The sequence below is a fragment of the Triticum aestivum genome, chromosome 3B (genome assembly GCF_018294505.1).
Source record: "Triticum aestivum cultivar Chinese Spring chromosome 3B, IWGSC CS RefSeq v2.1, whole genome shotgun sequence".
NCBI classification, from domain to species: domain Eukaryota; kingdom Viridiplantae; phylum Streptophyta; class Magnoliopsida; order Poales; family Poaceae; genus Triticum; species Triticum aestivum.
Genome location: NC_057801.1, coordinates 680,372,021 through 680,390,089, shown reverse-complemented (window position 1 = coordinate 680,390,089; position 18,069 = coordinate 680,372,021). Strand labels below are relative to the sequence as shown.

The following is an 18,069-nucleotide window of genomic DNA, read 5'->3' as shown; positions in this document are numbered from 1 at the left end:
AACCGAGCGCGGCGTCGCGCCCGGGCGCCGCACGGGACACTGTGCTGACATTTCGTTACTTCTCCGTACGTGGGCTGGCCCAGCAGCGTGAGATTTCCCCAGGCCCCGCCTACAGCCTATTGGGCTGGGCCGAAACAATTCCGCACAGCGCGGGCAGACAGTTTTGGATTTGGTTATTTATATATTTGATTTGATCCTATGATCCTAAAAAAAAGGTTATTTATATATTATAAAAAATGTTGTATATAAAAAAGGGTACCCCTGAAAAAAAGGGGTTAGCGATCTGGTATAGCCGCCGCCGACAGCCGAGGTTCCTCGCACAAAATTCAAGCGCTCAATTATTTCTTCTTCTCTCCCACGAAATCTGTGCCTAGGTCTTGTAGAGTAATTCTTCTCCTATTCACATCGGCGCTCTCATCGTCCTGGTCGTCAGGGAGGCACGGGCTAACCGGCACTGGGCAGGCTCCACCGCGACGGCGGCGGCTGATTGACCGGCACTCACAGCAGCAGAAGCACAGTGCGTGTTCCAAACTTTGTTAATCTTTTTCTCCATTTTAGTAGTACTTCCGATCTCTCCTGGTAATTGAGAATACGGTGTGATTCTTAGTTATTGATCGATTAGTTCATCCTAGGCTCTTACCAGTCGATCAAATTCAAGCAGTAATTTTGCAAATTTAGCGATCGTTCTAATTAACCTGGTGGTAGAGTCGTACCACGATCATCCGTAGCGCCATAATCAAAACCTTGGCGGCCAATCTGGCACACAGTTATTGGATGCAAATAAAAACCTTGCACGGAAGAAGTAGGCATGCATGGCAGTGCCTTTTTATTTCTTTGTGTGGTCATTGACCAATACACATAGAGTTTCTTTTAGAATTGAAATACCTTTTTGAGAGTACGCAAATTGCATGTCATAGTTTTTTATATATTAGAAAAAAAAAGAATTATAAGTACAAGGCGACTACCACTCGCCGTGAACAATAAGCGTAGCACAAGCTCACATCCGGCTAGTCAAACGGCAGCCACCCTGACAACACAAACTACAACACAAAATAGCCTACCCAAAACCGAGAACCTCGCCGCGTCTCGATCGACATCGTTCTCCTCCGAAGAACATCAGCTCCCGCCAAGCTTCTCTTGTTGACGCACCGTCCCCCTTGATGCCTAAGGAGGTGGCAAGAGATTGGCAGGACTCGATCAGACCCGAGGAAGGCGCCGTCTTGGATTCACCATCCGGAGAAGAACGATCAGGACAGCCTCGAACACCGGAGGAGCGCAAGATAGGAACTCCATGTCTCATGGCACGATGCTCCCAACAGAGGGACGATGTCGAAGACGCCACCATCGTACCGATCCAGCATCGAATCGAGTCTTTCGCCTGGAGACAACTACCAACACCAAAAGCGAGGGAAATGGCAACACACTCAGCGACGCCTGCAGGGAGGGGAACGATACCCACGGGTGCCATCATCGCCGACCCAGCCAAAACAGAACAAGATTTTCATTCATAATGTCGTGCATCTCCACTCCTCCAAGGTTGCAGACAGCACTGTCCAAGATGCCTCACATCGCAGTCACCATAGCAAATTGTCCTCAAAGTCGAGCAGCAATGGATCTCCCCCACCCACACTGCCGAGAGACTGCGACCTAGACCACCACCGGCAACTCAGACGAGCAGCAGCCACAACCAGCCATGCCATGTCAGGGCCAGATCCACCGCGTCGTCCTTCACACCCACACCAAGGATTGCCACTAGATCGGATCTAACCTGCAACACCGACCACACCCCGACACGAAACTCCCGAGGCAACATCGAGACGCCCCTCACATGGAGGCAGCCAACGGCCCGCTGCCCGCCAGGATCCTTGCTGGTCAGGCCTCCTCGGCGCCGCCACCTCCACGTCTAAGCTCGTGCCGCCGCCACGAGCAGTGCCAGCGCACCACCCTCCTCCATTGCCCCGCCGCGCTCCCCCCTTCGCCCCTTATCTCTTCACCACCGTCGGTTTCGTTACTTGTGGTATTCATTTAGAATCTTGTTGACCCTACTCGCTTACTCCTATTTTCCTTATTTCTTTTTCGACATAACTAATTAGCACTTTCTTGAAAGAACGGGGTTCTCTCTGGGGCACACCCTCTCTTCCTTTTTGAGAAAGATGGGCTTGTTTTTTGTTCAATAAGTTCTATTGCTTTGACACATTTAGTATATAACATAATGTATAATATATATATATATATATAAAAGTACTAAAGGCGGAGGGCATTCTGTTGTACAGCTACTTTGCTATAGTTAGAAAGGTAACCGGTAGGTGACTGTTAAATCACCGGGAACCACCGTCCCGTCGAGCTCCTCGTCGTGCTTCGACAGCCATCACCTCGAAATGCGCCGCCGGCCGCTCCACCACCATGGCTACCCTGGAGACGCCCGCTCCACGTGAAGGGAGGCCACCGAGGGGGCTCAGCCAGCACCGCCACCTTCATCGACCGAGTGCGGCCGCCAACCTCGGCGGCGGCAGCGGCCGGAGGGGAGGGGATCTGAGGGCCTCCTCGACCTAGGGTTTGGGAGGCCCCCGGAGCCGCACATCCAGGCGACCCAGGAGGCATGGGTGGCCAGATCCCGGCGCAGACTTTTTGACCAGAACTGAAATACTCGTGTATGTAATGCTGCACCCATGAGAGCGAGACATTTTTTTTGCAATTTCATTACTCTCCCATGTTCATCATGTCATTTACCCACAAATTGTCAGTTGTTTTATGTTACTATCGGAGGCTATTTCTCTTGTGATTTTTTAATAGTAGATGGAGTTGTATGATTTTGAAGAATATTTCTTTAACAAATTCAACTCATGCAAATTCACTCAAGTCTCCATGTGTACCGGAGTTTGCAACTGAACCGATCTCTGGTACTAGCTTCTTCCATGTGCACTAAAGTATCCAGCTCAACTGATTCAAGGGAGTGAATTGCAGAAACCATCGACATTAAAGGTTAGGGTCGCAGAAACGACACTTCTACAATTTTGTGCCAAAAAGCACTAATTCTGAAGCTAATTTTTTGCAGAAACACTAGTCGCCCATTTAGGCCGTTTTAAGCAAGATTATGATAGGTGGGTTCCGCTGGACAGGGATGCCATGGCAAAAAAAGTCAATTACATCCCGATACAATTTTATTTTGCAAAAGTACCTCGTCTCCCACCGGTCCGGTGGCGGACACTGGCGGCCATTCCCTCCCTATGCGTGGTCGGCACGGCTGTTGCTTGCTCCGGCGGCCCGGCATGGTCGAGGACAGACAAAAACGGCGAGGATCCGGCAGTGCTGTCCGTTAGGACGGCTGGGCAATGTAGCGCGGGTAGGGGTTCTTCTGGTGCTTGAGGGCCAGCTGTAGCTGTTTGCGCCGCCACGTGGTAGACAAGCGACCGTGCCCGCCGGATCCGGAGGGGCGAGGGGTGGAGGCCACGACGATGGCCCAATGTCTGGCTTGCGATAGCGGGGGCCCGATGCGGTCGAATCTGGGGGGAGGGAGGGGCGGCGGACCGGGGAAGGAGGGCGGCCACGTGAGCGCATACAGGCTTGTCAGCGGCGGGGGAAGTGGCTTCTGGTGGCGGGGCCTGCCGGGGCAGCGTGGTAAGTGAAGAGTTGTGCCAGGCAGGGCAGTGAGCATCCAAGGGGTTGGCTGTTCTCTTTTCTTTCTTTAAACAAATGACCTTATCCTCTTAGTTTATTTTACAGTTTAGTCCCTGCAATTTTGTCTATTTGCTATCCATTATGTCCTGTCATGTCACCCTGTCCGGTGGGACCCACTTGTCATAATCATGCTTAAAATGGCCTAAGCGGACGACTGGTGTTTTTTGCAAAAAAAAATAGCCTCGGAGTTAGAGGTTTCTGGCATAAAACTGTAGAAGTGTGGTTTCTGCAACCCTAGCCTTCAATGTCGATGGTTTCTGCGATTCACTCAATTCAAGTTGATGCGTAGTTGAACACTATAACAAATTAACCAGTCATCTATTTCTTCTTTTCTTTCATTCCAGACATTACGTGATCAGTCTTAATTTTTCCACAATACCTAAACGTCAGTCGCTTAAAAACCCAATTTAGGTTAGTCGATTTTCGCCAGAAGAAAGCAGGCGCCGGCGGAAGGGAAGAAGCCACCGGAGTGGAGGACGAAGCTCGCTGGCAAGCTAGCACATCATCTATCTTAGGGTGGGGGTGGGGTGGTGTTAGGTGGTGCAAGTTCGCCGGAGAAAAACCGGTCATCTCCAGGGCTAGAGGGATGTCCGGGGCGACCGAAGCACAGTGATGGGCGGTGGTTGAGGGAAGGGTGGGGCGGCCAGGCTGGCACGAGAGCGCCGCCGGTCGCGGGTGGCGGAGGACGGCGGCTAGGCCGGTGGTACCCGTGGCGGTTTCACCGAAGAAAATGAACCAGAGATGTGGCCGAAGGTTGAAGAGAACAATCTGGCTGCTCATTTTGCATCTGAGGAGGGTTGAAACGGATCGACTGACCCAAATTAATTTTTCAGTCAACGTACCCCTAGCTAGTCCCTACTTTTTCAGGCACAGCGCCTCCACTTTACGCAGCATGCTCCATGATTATGTACACACACACACGCCAAAATCATCCTTCAAAATCCACTTTCATTCATCAGTTTGAATGTTGACACTTGAGGACAACAATCGACACAATTACACCTTCATTCATCACTCCGAGTGTTGACACTGGGATTCCATTTATTTACATGATACTAATTTGCTATACTGGTATACATATCTATTGTATCTGACCAAGGTTTTGGTTACCAAATGAGGTAATTTTACCGAGGAGGACTGATAAATGTGGTTACCACGGTTACCGAGAAATACCGACAAATACCGAGAATATTTCGAGCGAATTTTATATTTGAATTTTGAATTCAAATAAGAAAATGAACGAATATTCAAACCAGAGACCTCTCAGAACAGGAACTAGGTTGCTACCAACATGCCATAACCAACTTTCATTGCATTAATTAGACCCTACATACCTTACTGTAAATCGAGTGTTTAAATTCAAAAATTTCAAAAAAATGGTATTTTTTGCTCGGTATGACGATTTACCGAGGGGCACGGAAATACGTGGTAACCATGGGAAATCTTGAAATTTCGACTGGTAACCAAAACCTTGTATCTGACACAACTCAGGCGGTGGTAAAAGAATAAATTTGATCTCAGGGCGAATACTATATTTAAAAGTATTTCACCCAGCTGACCCCTAATGTGCAGCGTCTGACAACAGGGTGCTGCACTCTACTGTTCAACGTCTAACACTCAGGCCCACACCTGTGCAGCGCCCGACAACTAGACGTTGCACTACACTGTGTAACACCTACCTGTAAGGAGCTGCACAGTAGAATGCACCGTCTAGCTGTCAGGCTCTGCACAAAAAGGCCAGCGGTGTGTGAATTATTTTTAAAAACAGTTTAGTTTGTGAAATACTTTTGCTTTAAGGTCAAATTTGTCAGTTTTGCCCGGAGGGGGAGGCGGTGGCGCAGGTCGTGGTGGTGGGGAATCCAGCTGTGTGCCCAACGGTGGCCACTTCGGCGAGGTACGGGAGGAGGTCGCGGTGGCAGCCGCCGCCTCACCATTTCCAGCGCAGGAGGAGGTTGTCACGGTGACAATCTACGTCCTCTCGCTGTTGAACAGCCTAATGACCTGTGTTCCCCGTGCGTACACCTTGCGTTTCATGCGCGGCTGTGTTTTGAGGGATTAGGATTTAGCAGGTGGTTTGAGATCGATGTGAGTTAGGGATGACGTATCAACACCACGACCCGTAGCGTCATGATGAAAACCTTGGCGGGGAATCTGGTACACGATTGTTGGATCCAAGTGAATCCACTGGATTCCATTCACTAATTTAGTCTTTGTCGCTTCTCACAAACAAAGGAGCTGACCCCCAATGGCGTCATCCTCTAGCTCTAGCTTCGCTCCCTGTGCTGGCCGATCCAATCTGTCTCCCAGGCAAGCACACCGAGGCAGGCTGGCCGTCGAGTCCAAAAACTTTGATTGATTTCCCGAGGAAGACAACGCACACATAGAGAAAACCAAGGGGAAATGCTGGAGATGGCCGTTGCCATGGCAGGAAGGCGAGAAGGTTATAAGTTGTAGCCCTCCACAAGGATTTGGGAAGGCGAGAGAGAGAAGATAGATAAAACTGAAGAGCGGTCACGTCCTCTTGTGTGATAGCCCAGGGTGGAAGAAGCTGTCAAACAGGATGAAAGAGCCGAGTCGGTCGGAGGAGGCCGTATCAAGTTTTGAGACGAAGAAGCAATGTACGTGCATAAACTGTTCGTCGTGTTCGTTGCCTCTTTGCCTCTGTGTTTTTTGAACATGCATTTCTGTTTCGACAACATATCTCCCGTGTTGAGTCGCATGCATGCATGCAGCATTTTCCAGTATAGTATTGATCCACGTGCAAAAGGTTAAGAAAGCATCAGGCGAGGCAACATGTAAAATTTTGAGATTAGAACACAGCTAACTATGTCATGGAGATCGCACAAATGCAGAACATTCGCAGTAGACTCGACTGAACATAGCAGACCGAGCTAATCCAAATTTCGTTTCTTGGCCATCAGACGAGAAGAGCGAGGCTGCTGCTGCGGTTGCGGCACCGCCATTGTTGAGGGGAATGAAGCTTTGCAAGAAGGGGTGTCCCGGGTGCAGGCTGGATGAGATCAACAAGACCAAGACCGGCATCCCCTACCTCAACTTCTGCTACATCTGGATCGTCTGCCTCTGCTCTAGTAAGTGTAAACCACTCCATTTCGTTTGCGTTTCTTGGCTCTGCATGGGACGAACGTTTCTTACCTACTTGCTCTTTCATTTACAAAGAGCTACTGAACAAGTGGCACTCTATATTTCCATTGCATGGTTGTGGTCATATTTTATTAGCTATAAAAAATAAATTCGTCCGTCCAAAATATAAGCCCCTATGGATCGTGTAGCGACACCACCACCCCCGGGAACATGAGTCACTCCTCGGAGACAAGACTTTTGCTGAAAAAGCACATCACTCCATCATCCCCTAGGGAGGGGATTCAGCCATGCCGACAGTGGTTGCCGCCCAGATCCAACCAAGCTCTGCTTTTGGGGGACCTCTTCGATGACGCCTCCAAGATGGACAGAGACGCCCATGGACGCCTTCATCGATGATACTGACCCCCATCGGCCAAGGCTATCGCCCAGACCCGAAACCCTCCACCTCGACGAGCCCCTTGGGAGGACCGGAGGAGGCTTGAACACCGATGAACTCCAAACCAGCCATAAACACGCCCATGCCAGAAAGCCAGTGACAAACCATGCTAATAGGATGAGAGAGCATGCGTCGATGCCACCACATGCACCAAAACACCAAGGAGGCTAGCCACACCAGAGGCTACCTACATCGCCATAATCGAAATGTGCTTGCGGAGACGCCGGCAGAAAGTGCTCTTTGACCACCGAGGCTACCACCATTGAGCCCCGCCTCATGACCCCAAAACTCGCGCATTTCCCCTCCAAAGCACGTCGTCACGTGATCTAGATGACACCCAGATCTGCGATGTACAATTAATCCTTCGTCTAGCCGCCACAAGTGGTCGTCACACCGCCGAACAAAGAGGATCACTGCCGTCGACTCGGCAAGGGAACGCCGTCCCAGCCGATGTGCGCGTGTCCCCTGGCCAAGCGTTGTCGCCGCCTTTGGCTCACACAACCACGCATACATGCTGTATCGAGCCCAGTCGCCTTGTCCAGGCGAGGTTCTGCAGCAGCGTCACACTCACGCTAGCTTGGGGCCAAATGTGTCTGGACCTGGCCTACCCTCGCCGCCGCCTCACACCAGTCGCTGCTGACCGCCGAGTCGGACACTGCTGACCAGGATTAGGCCCCTAATCAACACCATCATATCAAAGCAAGAATGCCTTGTCGTCACCGTCATCGTGAGCCCATTGGCTCATTCGGGCGGCGAGGAAGGGAAAAGAAGCGGGGAAAGGAAAGGTGGAAGCTAGGGTTCCCAATCGCCCCAGAGGAAGCGACGCAGGGCAGAGCAGCTAGCCCGTTGGCGGCCTATATGTCTTACTCTTTCTTAAGTACTGACTGATGATCTACTCCGTCCGAAAATAGTTATCATCAAAATGAATAAAGAAAGATGTATCTCGAACTAAAATACGTCTAGATACATCCCCTTTTATCCATTTTGATGACAAGTATTTCCGGACGGAGGGAGTATGTACTAGCATATCTCTCATACTTAAAAATATTTATGGTTTGGTCTTATGTTATTTTTTTTCGTCCGACCTCCCACTCCACCTCCCCTGTCGGTTTTGCTTATTATTTTCGACCGGCTTCCCTCCAAAACTGCCCTAACCGTCCCAATTCCGATTCACATAGCAAATAAAATGATGGTTTGTTTGATCGGCACCTAAAATCCAACTTTAATATGTAATCACATTAATTAACAATAGTAAATCATGGTGATTGCGGAAGTATTTGTTCCATATTGCAATGCACGGGCAATTATCTTGCGTGTGTGTGTGTGTCTTGGAAATTTATAAATTTGCTGGGTACTCGAAAAATCAACTTTCTAAACTCGTTTTCTTATAACGAGCTAAAAATATCAGCTTTCTTGAGGTAATCCAGCCGAGCTCTCTCCCTAAAAAAAAGACCTCAGATCAAAGATGGGGGCATCATCCCTAAAATGTTTTTTCCGGTCGTTGGCAAATACGACGACAATGTCAGCGATAGAGGTGAGAGGGACATGTTGACACTGAACTGATCGATGTAAACAAGGCAAGGAAGAAAATCAACTGATGTCCTTGCGTACTGAAGGCGATGCTAAGAAGTATTGACATGTCTAAAGTTCCTTACTAGTATTGCAGGTGTATCAGCACTGTGCCCAATAGTGTCAAGTTGTGAGGAACTGAGGTTGCTCTCATGATGAAGCGGTTAATTAAGAGTCATGTCTTTGTTTGTTTTTTTGGATGGACGACGCTGAACTTTGTGTAGATGGACGACGCTGAACGGTGCCCAATAGAGTCTGAACTAAGTGTATGTTCTCATGTTAGTCGTGTCAGTCAGTTTGTGTGTATCGATGAGAAAATAAATACCAACGTAAAGATAAACACACAACAATTAAGTTAAGAGAGTGTGTGTGTGTTTAGTCTATATGCCCAAAACTACTAGTCCGGGCGATGGGTCGGGTCTGGTCGGCGAGTACAGTAGTGTCTTAGGCCATATACAATGCAAGGTGTTTACGAAAACAAATTGGTTATTTTTTCAAGCATCGGTGCTTATTTGTAAGCATATGCTCTTACTTAGGAACCTCTGACATCGAAATAAGCATCGGAGAAAAATAATAATTTAATTTTACAAACACTTTTCTAAACACCTTGCATTTTCATGGTCTTAGTTTTGTATACCGTGTGTCGGCATGCACACAAGGATTTGTCCTTGTAGTATTATGTACTCCCTCTGTAAACTAATATAAAAGCGTTTAGATAACTATTTAATTATTTAAACGCTCTTATATTAGTTTACAGAGGAAGTAGGTAGTAGTACATGTCGTTACTGTCTCTTGATCGGCCTGGAAAGGACTTTAGGAGGTAGTCCCAAACATATGTCCTTACCATTTAATTCATGGTTTTTTCCTATACTCTTACAATTTATTTATATAAATCATATATTTATCACCTTCTTAAACAAATTTGAATATGTCCCTCTTGTTTGTTTTTGTTCAACTACATCAAACTAGGTCAACGCTCCCAAACTAATACCTTGTTTTCTTTTTGTCTTTCCAGCATTCATTGTTCCCCCAAACTAATACCTTGTTTTATTTTTTTTCTTTCCAGCACTACCAATTCATTCATTGTTCCCCAAACTAATACCTTGTTTTCTTTTTGTCTTTCCAGCACTACCAATTCATTCATTGTTCCCCTATCTATACTTTATGGTACGCAGAGATGTTGTTATAGTTCACAACATTTATCTTAATGATATTCAGTGAAGTTATTGTTTAAATTCTTACGCCTAATGCCGACTAATTGTATGCTGAATTTTGCTATGGTGCAATAGATTAGAGACTTGAAAGTCGCAAAGCAAGAACAAGATATCGGGTTCTATGCTGGTTTTGTCGGTGAGCATTGCCCCTTCTCATGGTTTGACAACAAAGGAAGAAACAAGAAGGAAATGAAATACAAGTACACTAAGTAGAGTAGTAGACTTTGATAGCCTTACGTGACAACGATTATTTTCGATTAATAATGACTGACATTATACTCTGTGTGTTTAGGGGCTACTTACTTCCTTGCAAGAACTATTAGTGCTGTGCCATGGGGCATGTTTGCTGACAAATATGGGAGGAAGCCTTGCATTGTGATCAGTATCCTCTCAGTGTATGGCAGATTCATGCATAGTTTGGAAATATATTTCTCTACGATCAATTAAATCGAAGTAAATCTTATTCTACTTCTATTTCAGGATCATATTTAACACCCTGTTCGGCCTTAGCACGACTTACTGGATGGCAATTGTAACTAGGGGGCTACTTGGGTTACTTTGTGGTATACTAGGACCAATCAAGGTAATTTATTGATTGTGTAGTTACTATGATTAACTAAGCGAATGATACTTAGTTGTTGAACTCTCATGGTTGTGTATGCATTCCCTAGGCCTATGCTTCGGAAGTCTGCAGGATAGAGCACCAAACTCTTGGAATTTCTCTGGTAAGAATTGTTCATCTTTTTTTTAAGAAACCACCAAGAGCCCTAGCTATTCATTAAGAGGAAATACGGGAGAGTCCGGACCCCAAAACCACACAATCCTCGATAATTAAAACTTGATGAAACCACACAAACCCTATCTAAAACTAGGTATGTAGCAACGCCAACCAACCACAACCACAACTTCTTCACCGATGGGGAGAGAAGCCAAAACCAAAAGGAAGCAGACATGAACCCTTCCACCATCATAGAAGATGGCAAGCCCTGACACCCCTGCCAATGTAGATCACACACCCTACTATATCCAAAGGTGATGATCTTCCACCAATATTGCCTTGCCTGCCACAAAGGTTTGCCACTCAAAAACAATGTCTCCAAGAAGTACATCACATTGATCATGACGCTACTATTCAAATCGGCGAAGTCAGGTTTGGAATATTTCACCAGAAAAGAGACCCCAATGGGTGGATGAGCATCAAGTCCATGACAATCACATCAGGTGCCACAATCATTACTGGGTTGTTGCAAGGGTAGTCTGCCACACCACTCACTAGAGGCACCACCTCGCTCTTCCTAGCAAAAGGCGTACCCGGTGAAGAGTTGCCTCCCACCCCCATACCATCACACCAGATATACGCTCCAAAGTGGCCTAGCAAACCGCCGAGGGTGTTTCCACCTTGAGTTCATTCGCTCACACTCAAAATGCAACATTGCACACTCTACACGTCCTACAACCCAAACTGTGTATGAAGACTACCCGCGGACCTTGATTGTCAATTAAGACCTAGGTTTGACTCCTTATCCATGTGTGTTAACCTATCCTATGAGCCGGGTGGATGACCCCAATGCCCATAAAGCCGAGAGACACCACCATACAGTGAGGAGCCATGGCACTACTTCCTGGATCCACTATCATATTGAGTGGGCCTTTTCATAGTGAAACTGTGTTGCCCTGGAATCTTCGTCTCCTACCAGCGAGGTCTCATCCAACAACACCTTCATGTATCCCACCCGTTACAAATCTGGATGGGTGGGGCCAAGCTCGCTCGCTCCAAATCCAAAAGTGTTGGAGGATCCCCATGTTGGTACATAGTGGAACACTAGGAGGGGAGGTATCCAAGTCCATAGAGGAAAGCACACTACCAAGGGCCCATAAATGTCACACCACCGACATCCACACCACTCACCATGCAACGTTGCTCCTATATAACCCTCAGTTCTTAGCTACACACCGATGGCCTCGCCTCCCACTCTGCCCCCCATGACTATGAGGAGACACCATCTGGTAATTCAGGGCCACCATCCTAGCTCGCCGGCTCTACCATGCGAAAAGTGTTGGGTAGAGCCCCACCCCTTGGGAAGACTAAGACTATCACCGATGCCATTGAGGGCAGCGACAATGGTAGCGAGGGTCTATCATGGGGAGGCCAGTGGTGTTGGAGGGGGGTCGCCCATGTTCGCCCCAAGCGAGCTTAACAGGTTTGGGGGTTGCAAAAATGTTGTGATTCCGAATAGTTTGCCTTTTTGTTTTGTGTTTCTGGTTGTCTGTTTTTATTTACTTGAAGGCTTAGATTATAATGCTTATATCATTGTAAACAACTGTACACTTATGTGCGACACTATATGTAGGTTACATCTTCGCGAGCAATAGCTTTTGTTATTGGACCAGCCATCGGAGGATTTCTTTCCGAGGTGAGGATCAATCCACTTTCAGTAGAAATATGGAAATGAAAAAAATTCTTGTGTAGTTAATGTTGCATTTTAACAAGTTTATCAAACTAACGACAAGTTAGATCCAGGAGCATAGAGCAGATGTTGAATATGGCAGTCCTAGAAGGTCATTGCTACATAACTCATTAATTAAGAGGCTACAAATGTATGTAGCCATAATATATAACTTAAAATAATAGATAATATACTAGTTGGTGCAAAAATGTCAACACCCACAAATAAGAAACACCGCTCTCCCAGTCGTCCACATGGGACCCATGAGAAACTATGGCTTCCCCTAGCAAGCCATTGTATCCTCTCACCTTCACTCATGAGACCGTCACGCACATGGACTCTCCTTCCTTGTCTTTCTTCCTCATTGGTCGTGTGAGGGAGATGCGTGGAGATAAGGATGTGAGGCTACCAATCAGCGCAACGCTTACGGATCATAAAGGCGACCATGACATGAGCATCCATTAATAGGTAGTGGAGAACGCAATGGTTCTGTGATTTCGGCAGATGGTGGCAATGACATGTTTTTGTAGGTTGCAGCGTAGGGTGTGTCTTGTGTTGGTTGGCTCCTTCTAGTTTAATTGAATTTTTGTACTTCTCATATCAAGGCCCTTCAACAAGACATTTGGCAATCTCATATGTGTACCCTTTAGTCAGCATCAACTTGCGTTTGGGTAACTTGCGTCATCCACTAGGCAGATCGCGGAGTGATAATGGCAATTATCAAATGAGAGAGTGCTAGTTAAGACATGGAGTGGTGGTATAGTCTTTGATTGGATCCAATCCAACAATGGTGGCATTGAGGTCTCAATCGGCAATTCATGTACTCCCTCCGATCCATATTACTTGTCATTCAGACTAATGTATCTAGCACTAAAATACATCTAGATACATCCGTTTGAGCGACAAATAATATGGATAGGAGGGAGTACTCGCTATCTAGGTGAAAATCTAGGCTTGGCTATTTAGACCGACTAGATGGCACTCTTCAACATTTTCTACCTGAAGGTGTGACTATGGGGTACCGATACATGATTCTTGGATGAAAATCTAGACAATGTCAGTCATATCCCTTGACAAAGTTATCTCTTTGAAACTATGCTCCTCTACTCATTAATGTTTAGAATTTCTTGTGTGCGAAGAATCTCTTGGTAGCTCCCGATGTATGGGTAACAAGGAACTTGCTTTGGCATGTATTTGTGTTCGGCAATATGCCATGATGTGTTTTTTCTCATTTGTTTTCTAGTTTGTGAGGTTTCTAATTGTGGCTATATGTCTCCTTGGTTGATCTCAAACTTCCATATCATGGTTTCATAATGAAAATTGCAAGGTTCAGAAATGCTTTATTCTAAGTGGGATTTAGCTGAATTCATATTTAATGATTTAAAGTAATAACCGTTTGGAAGGATGAACATATCCTCTCCCTTTCGAGACTTTACTCATGTACACTAACTGGCATTGAGAATTCTCTATCGTGTATCAGCCTGCAAAGAAGTATCCCAATATTTTTTCGGAGAAATCCATATTTGGAAGGTAAATTATTACTCATACTATTACAATGATATAAATATTTGCATCATTTAGACCAAGATAACCTTTCAGTTACATGTACCTTTAGGTTTCCATACTTCCTCCCTTGCTTCCTTATATCAGTTCTAGCAGCAGGAGCATGTGTTGCGTGCATTTGGCTTCCGGTATGCCCCTTGCCCTGTACATCTCTCTATGATACATTCTCTCCCTTGAATTCCTACTTAAAAAATTATTTTTTTTAGGAAACTTTGCACATGCACCATGATGACAATGTAGAAGCCATTGATACAATGGAGGCACAAGTTGTTGATCCAAACTTAGTAAATGTGAAAGGTATACAATCTAGATCAGGGAGATTCACATCTACAATGAGCCTGTTAAAGAACTGGCAATTGATGTCAGCAATTACCCTCTACTGTGTGTTTTCTCTCTATGATACCGCTTATATCGAGGTAAATCTATATTTATGTATCTTCAACATATTCAACAACATTTCAATATGAAAAGATGCAAGTGCTAATATTATATATACTATAGTTAACCATTCAATTGCGGAACTCAAGAAACTTCACGTGTTCATTGTCTATGTAAATTCCATGTTCAGATATTTTCACTGTGGGCTGTGAGCAGCAGAAAATACCGGGGACTAAATTTTACATCTGAGGATGTTGGTACTGTGCTAGCTATCTCGGGTATGTGTAGTTTCTTTGCATTGTATAGTATGTTGATTGTGGGAGAGACATAGTCAGCAAAAAAATGCGTACATAAGTAAACTGACTACTTTACACATTATATGTAGTTGTTGTTTTGAATTCTTTACCTTATGATCATCTTCGCTTGATATTGTAGGTATTGGTATTTTTGTATATCAACTCGTGATTTATCCATTCCTTGCCAAGTATGCTGGGTTAATCAAGCCATTCCGTTCTGCAGCGGTATGTGAGAAGAACATTTTATGTTGAGATACTTTTGTAATATCACAAAACTATTGTACAATACTAAATGCATGTTTGTTTTTCCAGGTATTATCTATACTACTTGTTGCAACATATCCATTCATAGCCAACCTATATGGTGTGGAGCTCAAAGTACTCATCAATATAGCTTCGCTTCTAAAAAATATGTTTGCAGTAAGTTCACTTTTATGATCAAAGCAAAACTATTAATATATTATTATTTTTTATTCTTCATTGAAAGTGAAAGTACAAACTAGGGGTGTTCATCGTTGGGTTAAAAAAATACATACAAACCCATCCTATAAATATATTTTAGTTACCCTACTAAACAAATATTTTTGGTTCTATACGTGTATGTATAGTATAAAAAAGTAAGACATGAGGTAGGGGTGAAAGCTTTGATCTTTTTAAACCAAAATCTTATGCAAACATGTTGATCATCTTGGTGCAGATGTAAGAAGATCAACCATATTTCCCTTTTCAAAAAGAAAAATAATAATTTGTTGATTACAATTTTTGGGAGGTTTGGAGAATCCATATTCAAGCACCCTCGTACAAATGAAATAAAATTACCCTTATAGAAACAAGGACGGTGGAAAGTGACTTAATAGATAATCTATCGTGAACATATTTTCATGTGTATCTTAAATGAAACAGGCAACGATTACGACTGCGTGCAATATTCTGCAGAACACTGTGGTGGTATGTATAACTATCATATATACCTGCAATTGTATTAGCCTCATGGCATTTTCTTTGACCCACTTTCGCTATGTTCTAACTTCTTTGATGGAAAATGTATAGAGGCAAGAACAAAGGGGTGTTGCAAATGGTATCAGTGTTACTTTGATGTCAATCTTCAAAGCAGTAGGTCCAGCAGCAGCAGGAGTTCTGTAAGTACAATGTTTCTTTTCTTTTGTGAGTAGAAATCCCTCTAGTTCCTTCTTTGCTAAGTGTGTTTCCTAGCCAATTAACTTATTTCTTTTCTTTTTGTAGGTTTTCATGGGCTCAGAAGAACACAACGGGGTTGTTCTTACCAGGTAAACACACTCTTTTCCAATCAATACTAATTGCATTTACCTTTGCTTTAACCTGAATGGAATCGGGTACATATTATCAGGCAATATACTTATTTTATTTATCATGTGACATACAGGTGACCAGATCCTTTTCATCTTCTTGAATATGGTGGCAATAATCGGACTCTTGATGACGTTCAAGCCATTTTTTTCACTGCCGAGTGCGACAAAATAATGACCCCACTATTATGTATATTTAGAAGGTGTTTGGTTCGCCATTGTTAACGTGAAAATAACAAGAATCTCATTATAGGATGATCATTGAATGTTATCAATGTTAAAGCAAAGCTTTACTACATATTCACAAAGGACATCAACGCTAGCTAGTACATGATCCACCCAGGTACAATAGTCACCAGGATTCATATGGCACAAAGTTGGTCCATCTCAGAGGCCAAAACATTGGGACCTCTACGACAAGGAATAACAAAACATGAGGCAAACCAAAGTTTCAACTGGACCTTAAGGTTTTAATTTGAGTAGCCACTGGGTATGAGTCCAATATCTTCTATTATGAGCATCCATCCCACCACGTTGCGAATTGCATTGATGGATGTCACCGTGTTGATTGCTTCCTCCATGACGCATAACTCAACTATGAATGGGTCATGGACAAACTCCCGGCAGTCTTCTCTCGTCTCAATCACGACACCAGAGTGATCCTTCGCCACAACAGTCTATCCACTATTTGTTTCGTCCCATCAACATTGATCTTCAACGTTTGAGCATAAGTGCCTCCATTTTATCCTGATGCTCATTATTTGCTTGCACACGGGTATGGAAAAATCTCCAAGGCTTCTGCACATGAACATCTCACTTGGTATGCAATCTCAGTGACTATTGCTCCTTTGATGCCGCCAGGCAACCACATATGCGTAATTTCCAATGTTGCACACAACTAGCTTAAAAACCCTATATGGATTAACAACCCTCAAAAACCTATATGGAATAACAGCTTTGAGTGGAGCTGTTGAGACCATCACGTTGACCCATGATATGTCCACGGGCACTAGGAACGATCCCCATGTGTCCATCCTTACAATGATACATAGAGGGGGGGGGGGGTTGCACGGACGTCTTTGTGTCTAGACATGTCCGAACTGTCTGTCTAAATATACAAGGAAAGTTTTGAGGAGCGCCCTTAGAGGTTCTCTATAATCTCACTCGAGGGGAGATTTGATGCCACTTGTGGCTGTCGACACAAGATTCGGACTTATGTTTCACTATAAACACTAAAGTTTGAGTGGAGAGGGATAATTCAGTCCAAAAAAACTATATGGTATGTGTGTTTGTTTGTGAGTCTTCATTGTTCTGTATGCTTAATCTTTTTGTGTTTTTATCTTAGTTTATATTGTTTCTTGTTTCCTTCATAATTATTAGATAAAACATGCCTTCTGGGTGTCTTTTCGAAAAAGCGGTGATGACTCGATGACAAAATTCTACATTGAGACAGTTGGTTTTATCGGGGAAGATGACCCCCATGGTTGTAGCATCGTTGTCCTGCAGGGTTCGGTCGTAATATGTGAGGGGCAGGTGTCTCTTTTTTGCAAAAAGGCCAAAGCTCATGTATTAATTAGCACAAACCCTTACAAAATTACAAAAAAGGAAAATACATCCAAATACTTGGGGGTGATGCAACCTTCTTCCTGGTGCATCTACCTGCGGCACACCATGAGCAAGCCCGTTGTCAGCTCTGGGCCTTCGTCTCAGCGGAGCAAACTTGTTTAAACCCAGAAGATTGAAGAAGCAATAGCCTGGAAGTTGTCATTGTGGACTAGACGCCGACGCCTACGATTTGCGTATCAGATAGACGTCCTGTAGAAGAAAATGACAAAGAGGGCCAGTAGAACGCCCCAATTTTGGCAAGACAGAGTCAGGACTATAAACCTCACATGCCCTCTGATGACGACCGAGATTGACTAACCTTTGTCGATCAGAACTGGAGTCAGAGGACCAACACGAACAACCATAGGACAGCGCAACCGCAACAAACCTGTAGAAAAAATGTAAGACCTGAAGAATCAGATCTAAAGACACGCCTGTCAGTGATACGATGAAGTA

At 44.8% G+C, this 18,069-nt stretch overlaps 1 protein-coding gene across 1 annotated transcript; it reads left to right on the top strand.

Annotated features, from left to right (window-relative positions):
• Positions 1 to 231: 231 nt before the first annotated feature.
• On the top strand, positions 232 to 16,325 carry LOC123071685 (probable peptide/nitrate transporter At3g43790). The gene is made up of 19 exons (XM_044495271.1): positions 232 to 310; positions 434 to 517; positions 6,600 to 6,767; positions 9,912 to 9,952; positions 10,075 to 10,135; positions 10,292 to 10,394; positions 10,480 to 10,582; positions 10,671 to 10,724; positions 12,351 to 12,413; positions 13,927 to 13,976; positions 14,062 to 14,137; positions 14,216 to 14,425; positions 14,578 to 14,665; positions 14,823 to 14,908; positions 14,996 to 15,103; positions 15,587 to 15,631; positions 15,734 to 15,822; positions 15,926 to 15,969; positions 16,086 to 16,325. Exons 3-19 carry the CDS (start codon positions 6,653 to 6,655, stop codon positions 16,181 to 16,183), a joined length of 1,434 nt encoding a protein of 477 aa, XP_044351206.1. The 5' UTR covers positions 232 to 310; positions 434 to 517; positions 6,600 to 6,652; the 3' UTR covers positions 16,184 to 16,325.
• The last annotated feature ends 1,744 nt before the right edge of the window (positions 16,326 to 18,069 follow it).